We start from the raw sequence: 12,817 nt of genomic DNA on the forward strand, positions 1-12,817 counted from the left end.
CCATTTTAATCTAGATTAATCTAGATTAATTTCAAGATCACAGTGAGATTAATCTAGATTAAAAAATTAATCTATACCCATATATATATATATATATATATATGTGTGTGTGTGTGTGTTTGTGTGTGTGTGTGTGTGTGTGTGTGTGTGTGTATGTATGTGTTTGTTTCATATATTTATGTATTTTCATATATATTCATTTGTATATATTTGTAAATAACTTTTCAATAAACGGTACTCAAACTCTATACTGCATGAGTTAAATTGTTCACCATTCAAAGTGAATGTGTGCCCTCACAAGACTTGGAGTATGACACATGGGTAGCATGAACTACAAATTAGATATGATTTTTTTGGTATGCTTGTACTGTCATTTATTTATGTGCTGTCCCATTTTTGTGCATTCCTTAAGAAAGACAGAGCCTTGCCCCAGAGCATTGAGATCAACATGGAATTCAGGAATCACAACCTATTTTCCAGTAAGACGGACTTCTATTTACAACAAAATTCTATATTTTTTAAAATTATGTTTTTTGAGGAAAACATTTCAGGATTTTTCTTCTAACAATAAACTTCATTAGTTACTATGGTTTTAAGTCCAAATCAATGCATTTTCAAAAGTCTTTGAAGTGTTTAAATGGGCTGTACATGATCACAGCTGAAGAAGAGGTTGTTATCTAGTGAATAATTTCTCTCCCACTGAGGAAAGAAAGACATGGATATCTTGGATGGCATTGGGTGAGTAAATTTTGGGGTGAAATAATCCTTTAAGCATACAATGAACACTCACAGTAGCTTTTAGTCAATATAAAGCATTATGTTATGTTATGTTATGTTCTTACACTGCAGTAAGCAATGCATTCATAAAGTGATTCTCTATTAAAGTTGTTTAAATGTAAAAAACTTTGTTTATTAAAGTTTATTGCAAACAAAGATTATGGTGTGCGGTCATATTTTCTTTCCAGTATTTTAATTTGTACAGTTTTACTTCTTTTAAATCATTGATTGTGGGAAAACAAAACGTTGCTTTCTTTTGCTCTCATTCTTTTCTATTTATCAAGGACATTTTTGCCACTTTATAGGTACAATGGCATCGTCGCTGGGGGGGTACCCCTAACGAGAACAAATTGGTACCATCTAATGGGGTACATTTTTGTACCAGTGGATTAAGGTACAAATGTATTGCAAAGGTACCAAATTGTCTCTCAAAAGGTACAGTATAGAAGGGTACAACTCTCTACCTATGGCAAGGGTACCATTGCTGTACCTCGGGGGTACCACCCCAGCGATGAGCCATTTGTACCCTCAAAGGTACATATTTGTACCTAAAAGGCACAAACTGTAGGGGTACTTCTTTGGACCCATTAATATGGTCCAAGTTTGTTCCCCTTGGTGGTACTGCCCCAGTAATGAGCATTTGTACCTTTTTTTTTTTGTTTGTCTTTTCAGTACCTTTTTTTTCTGAGAGTGTAACAAAGCCAAAACCTTTATAGAAGGAAGAACAGGTAGAGATCAATCCCCTGATGAGTCTCCTCATTGGCTCCTTGATGAGTCTTCTCCTCATCCACTGGCCAGCAGCAGGAAGAGCCCCAGACTCATCACAATATATTACAAACATTATTTTGCACAAGATAGGCCTATTCTTATAGGCTACGCAATTAAATAAAAATCCTGCTCAGACACTGATGTGGAGGTAAGTGCTTTTCCACATCAAAAGCCCTATTCAGATGGGACTACTTTTACAGGGGGTCGTTAGAGAAATGTGTTTTGTACTTGTTGATTTTAATCCTTTCTAAATCTGCCATGTGTTTTTCTCACACAAACTCTGTAGTCATTCCAGAGCAAATTATCTAATGTTTTTCAGCTAACTCTGTGGTCCTCTGAGAAAACTAATCCCATCAGAATGTGAATGTCTATGATTGCAGCAATTTTATTTTTTTATTTTTATTTTTTTGACAACGCATTTCCTTGTATGTTGCACCTTGGCCAAAGTGCATTACCGTAGATGCTCTTAATGCATGCATGTTTGAAATATTTGCACCCCAGCAAAGAAATAATAAAAATATAACAATAATAAAATCAAGAGCCAGATCGCGTAAATTGTTAATCAAGTATGTGCAACCAAGCAAGGTTCATAAAATCTTTTGCAATACAGAAGCAAAAAAAAAAAAAAAAAACTCTTCTATGTACAGAAGAAAAAAAAACAAAGAGATGAACCTGAAACCATGAGGGTATTATAGAACTTTTTGCAACATTAGTAGCTCAGGTTAAGTATGGGTGATTTAAACCCTTGAAATTGAATGCAGTGTTTTAAAGGTTTTAAAAAATGCTTTGATTTAGATAAAGTTCTTGAAAATGCTGTGCATTGGCTGCATAATACTTTGCTTTCTTACCAAATGGTTAATCATTTTTTTCATAAAATAAGCAGATCTGCTCTAGTCTGCGCATGTGTCCGTAGTGTGCTCTTTATTAATGCTCGCACTCCAATGGAGGAGAGTGGGGGAAAAAAAATCTTGCAGGAGGTTGCTGCTTCAGTCAGCTATGGCACAAAATAACAAATTATGGTTAAACCGAGAAATAAAAACTTGAGTAGCCCCCTGTTAAGTCTGGTTTTGTTTTCCATGGAAGAGTGTGTGCTTCAAGCATATAAAGGTAAACAAAAAATTACCTGCTCAGTTAAACTAAATCTTAAGACTGTCGTGATTAAAGTGAAAAGTGAAAATGAATCAAAAGTGTTGATTGTGGTATACATTTAAGATCAGCTCACAATGCATACAAATCGTATGCAGTGTTCCCCAGCATTAGGGTAGGCTATTATTGGCATTATAACTAATCACACACGGCGTTGAACGCTACAGTTGTGTCCAGATCATGTGCTCACTGGACTGGACCCTCTTGAATATTGTCATCATAAACAGTGGAAACAATGTAAACAAGAATTAATTTGTGGTGTAGATTCAGTCATTAATCAGGAATGTTTGTTGCTCGGTTTCTGTATGTTAAATCGCAAATTGAATAAACATCTTGTTTCATGCTACTGAAATTACCTTTTGAAGGATGTATGAATATGACATGTCATTCTGCCACCAAAAATATAATCAACATTAATCGTCATTGTCACTAATATCTAAGGACATTCAAATGTAAGGACATTCATACAAACTGTTTGTAGCAGTCCACATGCGCTGCCTGCTGGCAATTTGCTGATTTTGTTTAGAACAATGCAAAATTGCTAATGTGCTTTAAAAAATCCAAATTATTTACAAAGTAAGGTGTGTGTGTGTGTGTGTGTGTGTCTGTGTCTCTGTGTGTGCTTTATTCTAAGATGAGAGTATGTATGTACACAGGTAATTTACCACAGTTGTAAAATGCTGGAAAATGTAAATGTCCTTGGATGTGCTTGACAGTCCTTGAATTTTACTTTGGAAGGTGTAAGAACCCTGGTGTATTCTCTGAAACAACAGGGGGCGACGAGTAGTAATTGTCCTCAAAAACCATCGGGAATCACCACTGAGAAGTCATTGGCTGCATCCAAAAACTTTAGGAAGCTGAATCGCTGCGTATCAGGCAATGACTTGCAGGCAGCATTTTTGCATGAAGGCACCTCATGAACTGACTTTGGCCAGGCTTCTGAGACAGAGTAATGGTTCTACAGCATGATCTACAGCAAAATATAGAGAGTTGGATATTTCATTCAAAACATACATTTAGACACAATATGACACTGACCGCAACTTCCAGATGCCATTTTTATTTTTGGCTTAACTGTCACAGAATTGAATGCACTCTCTCTCCGGTTTTTCACAAGTTCATCAAACCTCTGTGGTAAGAATCTTTCATCAAGCACGGTGAGTAATGGCTTCTCTTGCTATTGTTATTTGCACTGCTTGCCACATGTATAGTTCATCTATCTCTGTCGGTGATGAGGGATTCACATGTGATAAATGCAGGGAAATAGTTAGGCTGACAGAGATTCAGAATTAGAGACACCATCCAAACTTTAATTGAGGACAGTAAGAATGTGAGGGCTCTAGATATGGCTTTGAATGCGTCTAGCTCAGGGAGTCCTGTACATTGTTCGGTTCCGGTAACAGAGCCATCGCAGCATGGTAACAGGGTGACAGTGAGGTGGCATAGTCGCGGGTCAAAACACCACTCTTCTGTTCCGATCAAAACATTAAAAAGGTTCTCCCCACTCAGTGATGCACCCACTGAGTAACCTGATGAAAGTGCTCTATTTATTTGCGATTCTATTGTATGGAACGTGAATATAGAGACACCAGCCACCATAGTCAAATGTTTACTGGAAGCCAGAGTGCCTGACATCTTGGCAAATTTAAAAGTGCTGGCTAATGCTAAACGTAAATACATAAAGATTGTTATTCACGCCAGCGCTAATGATGTTCGACTTCCCAGTCGGAGATCACTATAAATAACATAAAGAGGTGTGTGAACTTGCAAGCACAATGTCAGACACTGTAATATGCTCTGGTCCCCTCCCTGCTTACCATGGTGATGAGATGCATAGCAGATTGTCATCACTCAATGGCTGGATGTCTAAGTGGTGCCCGCAGAATAACATAGGTTTCACTGACAATTGGACAAACTTTTGGGGCAGACTTGACTTATTAAAAAAAGATGGTCTTCATCCCTCCGCTCTTCTCTCTAGAAATATGGCACATAGTCTTAGAGTTTGAACTTACTAACTGGGGCCCAGGTCAGGAAGCAGACAGACTGGCTAAACCGACCGTCTGCTAGCCACCTCACGTCACAGAAGTCAGTTAATTCTCAGCACATAGAGACTCTTTCACCTAGATATCACACTATAGAGACTGAGTCTATTAACCGAACTAGAAAATACAAAAACATCCAAACCAATTTAAGAGTCAAGTCAAGTCACCTTTATTTATATAGCGCTTTAAACAAAATACATTGCGTCAAAGCAACTGAACAACATTCATTAGGAAAACAGTGTGTCAAAAATGCAAAATGACAGTTAAAGGCAGTTCATCATTGAATTCAGTGATGTCATCTCTGTTCAGTTTAAATAGTGTCTGTGCATTTATTTGCAATCAAGTCAACGATATCGCTGTAGATGAAGTCACCCCAACTAAGCAAACCAGAGGCGACAGCGGCAAGGAACCGAAACTCCATCGGTGACAGAATGGAGAAAAAAACCTTGGAAGAAACCAGGCTCATTTCGGGGGCCAGTTCTCCTCTGACCAGATGAAACCAGCAGTTCAATTCCAGGCTGCAGCAAAGTGAGATTGTGCAGAAGAATCATCTGTTTTCTTGTGGTCTTGTCCTGGTGGTCATCTGAGACAAGGTCTTTACAGGGGATCTGTATCTGAGGCTCTAGTTGTCCTGGTCTCCACTGTCTTTCAGGGATGTAGAGGTCCTTTCTAGGTGCCAATCCACCATCTGTTCTGGACGTACTGGATCTGGTGGCTACAGTGACCTCAGAATAAGAGACAAACAGACTAATATTAGCATATTAAAAGCATTTTAGTATTAAAAGCATTTTAGTATGTTATGTGTAAGCCAGTTTAAATAGATGGGTCTTTAATCTAGATTTAAACTGCAAGAGTGTGTCTGCCTCCCAGACAATGTTAGGTAGGTTATTCCAGAGTTTAGGCGCCAAATAGGAAAAGGATCTGCCGCCCGCAGTTGATTTTGATAATCTAGGTATTATCAAATTGCCTGAGTTTGAGAACGTAGCGGACGTAGAGGGTTATAATGTAAAAGAAGCTCACTCAAATACTGAGGTGCTAAACCATTCAGGGCTTGATAAGTAATAAGCAATATTTGAATATGTTTGATAGGGAGCCAGTGCACTGTTTACAGGACCGGGCTAATATGGTCATACTTCCTGGTTCTAGTAAGAACTAACTAGTCATTTTGGACTAGCTGTAGTTTGTTTACTAAGCATGCAGAACAATACAGTAAAGCATTAATATAATCTAACCTTGAGGTCATAAATGCATGGATTAACATTTCTGCATTTGACATTGAGAGCATAGGCTGTAATTTAGATATACTTTTGAGATGGAAAAATTTAGTTTTACAAATGCTAGAGTCGTGGCTTTCTAAGGAAAGATTGAGATCAAATAGCACACCTAGGTTCCTAACTGATGACGAAGAATTGACAGAGCAGCCATCAAGTCTTAGACAGTGTTCTAGGTTATTACATGCAGAGTTTTTAGGTCCTATAATTAACACCTCTGTTTTTTTCAGAATTTAGAAGTAAGAAATTACTCATCATCCAGTTTTTTATATCGACAATGCATTCCATTAGTTTTTCAAATTGGTGAGTTTCACCGGGCTGTGGTTAAGAGTAACAATTTTATTGAGGTTCAACAAATAAAAAAACAGATGCAATACGGATAGACAAATGATAAAGCTTGGTTTATTAAATATCAGGTCACTTTCTACGAAAGCACATTTGTAAATAATATGATCACTGATCATAATCTAGATGAGTTCTGTTTGACAGAAATCTGGATACAACCTGATGATTACATTATTTTAAATGAGTCTACCCCCCAAGATTATGGTTATAAACATGAGCCATGTACAAAAGGTAAAGGGGGAGGTGTCGCTTCAATTTATAACAATGTTTTCAGGATTTCTCAAAGGGAAGGCTTCAAGTATAACTCGTTTGAAGTAATGGTGCTTCATATAACATTATCCAGAGAAACATATGTTAATGATAAATCCCCTGTGATGTTTGTCCTGGCAACTTTATACAGGCCACCAGGGCACCATACAGACTTTATTAAAGAGTTTGCTATTTTTACATCCGGGTTAGTGCTGGCTGCAGGTAAAGTTTTAATTGTTGGTGATTTTAATATCCATGTTGATAATGAAAAAGATGCATTGGGATCAGCATTTATAAACATTCTGAACTCTGTCAGGGTTAGACAATACGTCTCATACTCTAGATTTAATACCATCACATGTAATTGATGTTGATGGTGTTGAAATTATGCAGCCAAGCGATTATATCTCAGATCATTATTTAGTTTTGTGCAAACTTCATATAGCTAAAGCTGTAAATTCTACATCCGGGACCCGGGAACACTTCCCATGACACCTGATGGACTTGCTACATCATTAGAAGAATGGCATCTATGCTAATATTATGCCGCGTTTCCACCGCAGGAACTTTACCCAGGAACTAGGGACTTTGGCCTGGTACTTGTTGTGTTTCCACTGCAGGAACCAGGAACTAAATAAAGTTCCGGGTAAAAAAAATGCCCCTCAGAAAGTCCCTGCTGGCGAGGTAGTTCCGGAACTTTCGGGGGCGGGACTTGGGCGCTAAACATCCTGATTGGTTGAGTTCACGCAGTATTGGTTGAGTTCAACCACCATTTATTCGGATCATTTTCAAAATATTACTATTATTGTGTGATGAAATTTTAAAAGTATTTCAGGCGAGATTGTAGTTGTTTAAAACTCAAATCTGTGGTTTATTTATAAAGACAGCGCCTATTTAAAAATGTGATTTGCCCATCTCGGAGTCGGTGAGCTCCACGCGATCAGCGGGAGCTCAGTCCTCATGTATCCGCCGAGAGCAGCCTTACCTCGGCTAGACTTGCTGATATGTGCCGCTGGCTTTGATGTCTCTTTAGTGGTTAAACATAAAATATAATTCGTTTTGGGTAAATCTAACAGGTTATCTTTGGTTTGTATTCAATTTATCTATATGTTAAACTAAAAATAAAAAAGGTAAATTTATATAATATTTTTTTTCATTGTAATACACACATATCCCTGAACTAAGTACATTTCTGCAGCTGTTATTATGTTTAAATGAAAACGAAAGGAGGCAGTGGTATTTGATATCCTATTTCGTTTTATTGTAAATATACAGAGAGGAAAATTGCAGTAGCCATGGTGAGCTGACTGAAGTTATCAAGTACGCTGCTGTTTGCAGATTTACCAGATTTGCGTCACCGTGGACATCACACTCCCGAGTCGAATGCACAAAGTCTGAACTACTGAGGATACACGTCCAAAATCAGCGTACTTTGTGTTAAGAAACGCGCGTAGACCTACTTCACCAGACTATTTGCCCAATCTTCCCGGTGAACTGTATTGTTACTTGTTTAGGATTCAAAATGTTATTTGCTTTTAATTTATGTCATTATGTCCTTTTTGAGCAATCTTCTTGTACATATATTAGACCAAAATGTCAAGTTTGCCTAGGAAAAGCAATTATTATACCAGCAAACTCAAAATTGGATTAAAAATGGACAAACTAGGCAACAAATACTTTGTATTGTAGGCTTGGATTATTATATTATTATATAACCTAGTGTTTATTTACTGATAGACAGTCAAAAAGACAAATTAATCAATATTTTATTTATAACAGAATTTTATTAATTTATAAAATAATAACACACCACAGATCCTGAAGAAACAGTAACAAAAGCACAGTGACAGAAATGTCAGAAATAGCGTATGGGTCTGTCACGTGATTAAGGAACGACTCGACCCGAAGAGTCATGAGATGAATTAATCAATTCTCTTTCCGGCTCAGATTGCATTGGTTTAGCGTATGAGTCTGTCACGTGATTAAGGAATGACTTGAACCCGAAGACTTGTCAGACAAGAGGTGATGTGAGCTAATCACAGACTGAAGACCCAGGTAAAGAATGAATTAATCTTTTCTGTATCTTATAGCATTTTACTTTTGTATTGTTTGTAGTGTGATCAACGTTTGCGTAAGTACTAGATGTGTTGGGGAAGTAACACGTAACATTTTAATTACATTTTGCTTTAACAAAATGAACGAAATTACTCAAAAATGATTTGTTCATTTTGCTGAATGAGACTCAAAAGTCCAAATCTGTAAAATGATCCAAACTTCCCATTACTAAATAAAATAATTTAAAAACTTTTTCAATCTCCTCACATACATTCTCTCTTACATGCCTCACTGTCACATGACTCACTGATGACCAATTAGGGGATGGCCCTTTGTCTCTCAGGTGTGAATCACTAAATATTCATGTCCATAGTCACTCCCTCGCATAAAGCTTGTCTATCACAATACATGTCTTACAAAATTTAAACCAATCAATCTATCTATCTATCTATCTATCTATCTATCTATCTATCTATCTATCTATCTATCTGTCTATCTGTATATATATATATATATATATTTTTTTTTTTGTGAATGAGTAGAATGCAGAATGATTTTCAGATCATTTTGATGTAAATATTCTAGCCTACAAGACTGATTACTCAAAATTCTTCTTCAGAAGTTTGGGCTTTATGGCCTTGATGCAGCCGTACCCCTAAAAAAAGAATAAAAATATTAATAATAATACAGTTGTGTTCAAAGTTATTCAACCCCCTTGACTTGCAAGAAAATTTGCTGTGGAGGATAACATTTTATTGAATCAATTTAACAAAGGCATCAGTAAAGTATTAGAGAAAGTTTGTTAATACACTTTTGAGTGATTCTGAGAATGGAACATTGATGAATCATGATAAAATTCGAATTGGCTCTAAACATTCATGTTCAAAATTATTCAACCCCCTTTGTGCAGAATCTTTTATTCTTTAAACTTACCTATAAACGCTGTCTGTAAGTGTTTAGAAGCTTCTGTCACCTCTCTACTACAGTTTTGGCCCATTCCTCTACTGAAAAAGCTTTCAGATCACTGATAATCTTTGGTTTTCACATTGCCACTGCTTTTTTCAAATTCAACCAGATATTTGAAATGAGAATTAAGCCTGGAGACTGAACAGGTCACTTAAGTACATTCTTTGACTGATCCCTGAACCAAGCAGTAGTAGATTTGGATGTGTACTTTGGTATGACTGGCCTGCAGGAAAGTCCATTGATCATCAGTTTCAGTTTTTGCACCAAAGGCATCACAATTCTTGTCAAAATGGCCTGACACTTTAAAGAATCCATGATGTCCTTCATACAGTCATGATTTCCACTTCCTTCTATAGTAAAGAAACCCCATAACAGGACTGATCCACCTCGAGGATGGAGATGGTGTTCTTCTGCTTATGAGCTTTGCCTTTTTTTTTGCAGCAGACATACCGCTGATCCATGGGTCCAAAAAGTTCCAGTTTGGTCACATCACTCCATAAAACATTCCTCCAGAGCTCCACAGGTCCACACAAATGAATTTTATCAAGTTCAAGTTGGCTTTTTGTTCTTCTTGATCAAGAGTGGTATTTATCAAGATGTCTCAACATGAAGGCCATACTTGTCTAGTGTTTTTCTTACACACTGTATTGAAATTGTTTTCCTCCTTTCATCGGGTCATCTTGCAAGTCTTTGGCTGTACATTGCAGGTTTTTTCTCAGTTGCTCTGATTAAACATTTTATGATATTGTGCTTTTTCTTCCACAACCTCAAAGATTTTCTGGTAAAACACACTTTAAGCTAAGGAATAAGGCTGAGAGCTGTGTCTCCAGGAACTTTCAATGTCTTGGAAATCATCATATAGCCTTAGCCTTTCTGAAGTACTACGATATTTATTCTCTTTAGCTTTTGTGAGATCTCTGTTGACATTTTTGCTACTCAACTTCAATACATGCATGGGCCAAACTGTATGTGTAACAGCTCAAGCTAATTCTGTTTTTAATAGAGTTTCTAAAGGCTTAATTGTGTTTTGAGACGGTTTTATTCCCCACCATGCAAATAAGTGATTTAAAAACAGCAATGTTGAATGGGGTTGAATAATTATGACATAGCAGTATTATTAAAAAATCTTATAACTCAAATATATTACATTATATATTGACAATATCACTTTTAATATGCCAGTGAACTGTTATAGATGCAAGTTTTATTATATCCTGGATCTTCAGAAAAGCTTGTATTTGTAAAGTACTGCAGTCTCTAGGGGGTTGAATAATTTTGAACACAACTGTAATTACTAACAACAAATATTTTATTTAAAAAAGTGTAAACACTTAGATCAATCTTGCTCACATAATATTGTAGCACAGTTTTTGATGAATAAAAAAAAAATACACATTGACCAATAGTATGTTATAAGTAGCTGAAATAAGCGCAAATTGTAGGGCATGATAAAACATCTCAAGGGTCCCAAAATTACCTTGGACTGCAGAAGGTTAAATAAGTCCTGGTAAGTCCTGGTGGGAACACACATGTCCTCACAGAAACTGATGTTTATACTGATCAGTGTCTGCAGCCTCAAAAACAATCTACAATATCAAAAATACTCTACAAAAACAATCAGTGCAGTCGAAGCAGGCTTGTAAATCCCACTCTGCTTCTTTCTCACCCTCCACCATCTTGTTTCAAGATGTTCTCTGGGATTTTCTCAAACATACATTGAGATGATCTGATAAACTTCTCTGTTTTACCTCAAAAGAGAAAAACTGTCAAAATAGTACTGGACAATACATTTTTTTCACAGATTGGATAACCTTTTCTTGACTTGGCATATTGCTGTGGCCATTCCTCTCTTTTAAATAGCTTCTCCTTTAAATAGCTTCCCAGGTTCATATTTTCAAGAACTTATTATTGTAAAATGAGGTATATAACAGCTATGACTTGGTAAGAAAAAATATCTGTTTTGTATACTTATACCAATACTGAGATAATACACCTAAAATCCATAGACATACACAAAATGCATGTTCTTTAAGCATGTAATGCAAATGTTAATTACCAGAATAACAGTACTTAAAATTGGAGATCACAGAAATTTAGACAATGTAATAACGTGACATAACTATAATTCTTTCTTATTTACCAGGTGTATTTGTCATTTGTAGATGGCAAATCAGTTCACACAGTTGTCCATGCATTATAAAAACAGTTTTAGCTTTGTAATTCTTTTTTGACACTTTTTATAATATGTTCAAAAAGTGTAGTGCTGCTAATAAAGAGGCGATTTGATCAATTTAACAAACAGCCCAAAATATATCAATAGCCATTTCTTCAGTCTAAATACTGCAGAAAGTCAAGCTGTTAATAATTGTACTCATGGCCATATTAATGCAAGGGCCTACCGTGACTGAGGACACTATACCAGAGAGGGGGCCCAGAAAACCACTACTCCCAAAAGTATTATTAAAATGGTGGTTTAAATAATTGTATTATTATTATTATTAATAATATTATTCCACTGAGAAGTGGGAGCGCTCTGTTATTAATTGTGACCTTTAATCTTATAGTAATGTGAAATCAAAATTGCTAATTTTATAATTTTCAGTTCTAAACATTTTTAATTATAATTAATTTATTTAAAGACAGAGAAACAGTCCAGCAAATGTTTAGTTATCCCCCCTGCTGTACAGAAAATGTACCAAACTGTGACTTCAAAATAGAGGTATGTACTGAAACATAATTTTTATGTACTATTTCACAGTTTTTCATGTTCTGCATTCCACCTCATTCAATTGGTTCCCTCTAAACTCCACTGTGCACTGATGTTCAGCTGGGAGGAGCAGCAAAAGTGGGTCTGTAGGCTCCAGTGAAACATCGGTAAAAAGGATGGGTGTTCTAGTTGGCCAGTCATCAAACTGGAAAATAAAATAAGATCAAGTATTCATTCTTCCACATATTGTAAGTCATCATATCTAGAAATGCTCATTGGAGAAACATGCTTGCACCTACATTTTTGCAAAATTCAGAAAATGTACATATGCATACAATTCACTGCAGTTTCCAGCTGAAATTAACACTAGAGGAAGTAAAACAGCAATAACTTACTTTTTGCTTGTGTCCCACTTCCATGAGACACAAGATGTGCAAGAAGCAACATAATATAATTTTACAGAAATGCCGCCACAGTCATGCATTTCCAAT

General features: G+C 36.3%; 1 protein-coding gene across 3 annotated transcripts in view; it reads right to left on the reverse strand.

Moving 5' to 3' along the window:
* Positions 1-12,206: 12,206 nt before the first annotated feature.
* Positions 12,207-12,817, reverse strand: part of crfb16 (cytokine receptor family member B16) — a 28,978-nt gene continuing 28,367 nt past the window's right edge. For all 3 annotated transcript variants that reach the window (XM_059563953.1, XM_059563954.1, XM_059563952.1), the window contains exon 7: positions 12,207-12,531. In XM_059563953.1, coding sequence (XP_059419936.1) covers positions 12,382-12,531 — 150 coding nt within the window. In that variant the 3' untranslated portion in view covers positions 12,207-12,381. The remainder of the gene's footprint in view (positions 12,532-12,817) is intronic.

This window comes from Carassius carassius, chromosome 12, assembly GCF_963082965.1.
Source record: "Carassius carassius chromosome 12, fCarCar2.1, whole genome shotgun sequence".
Classification (NCBI taxonomy): Eukaryota; Metazoa; Chordata; class Actinopteri; order Cypriniformes; family Cyprinidae; genus Carassius; species Carassius carassius.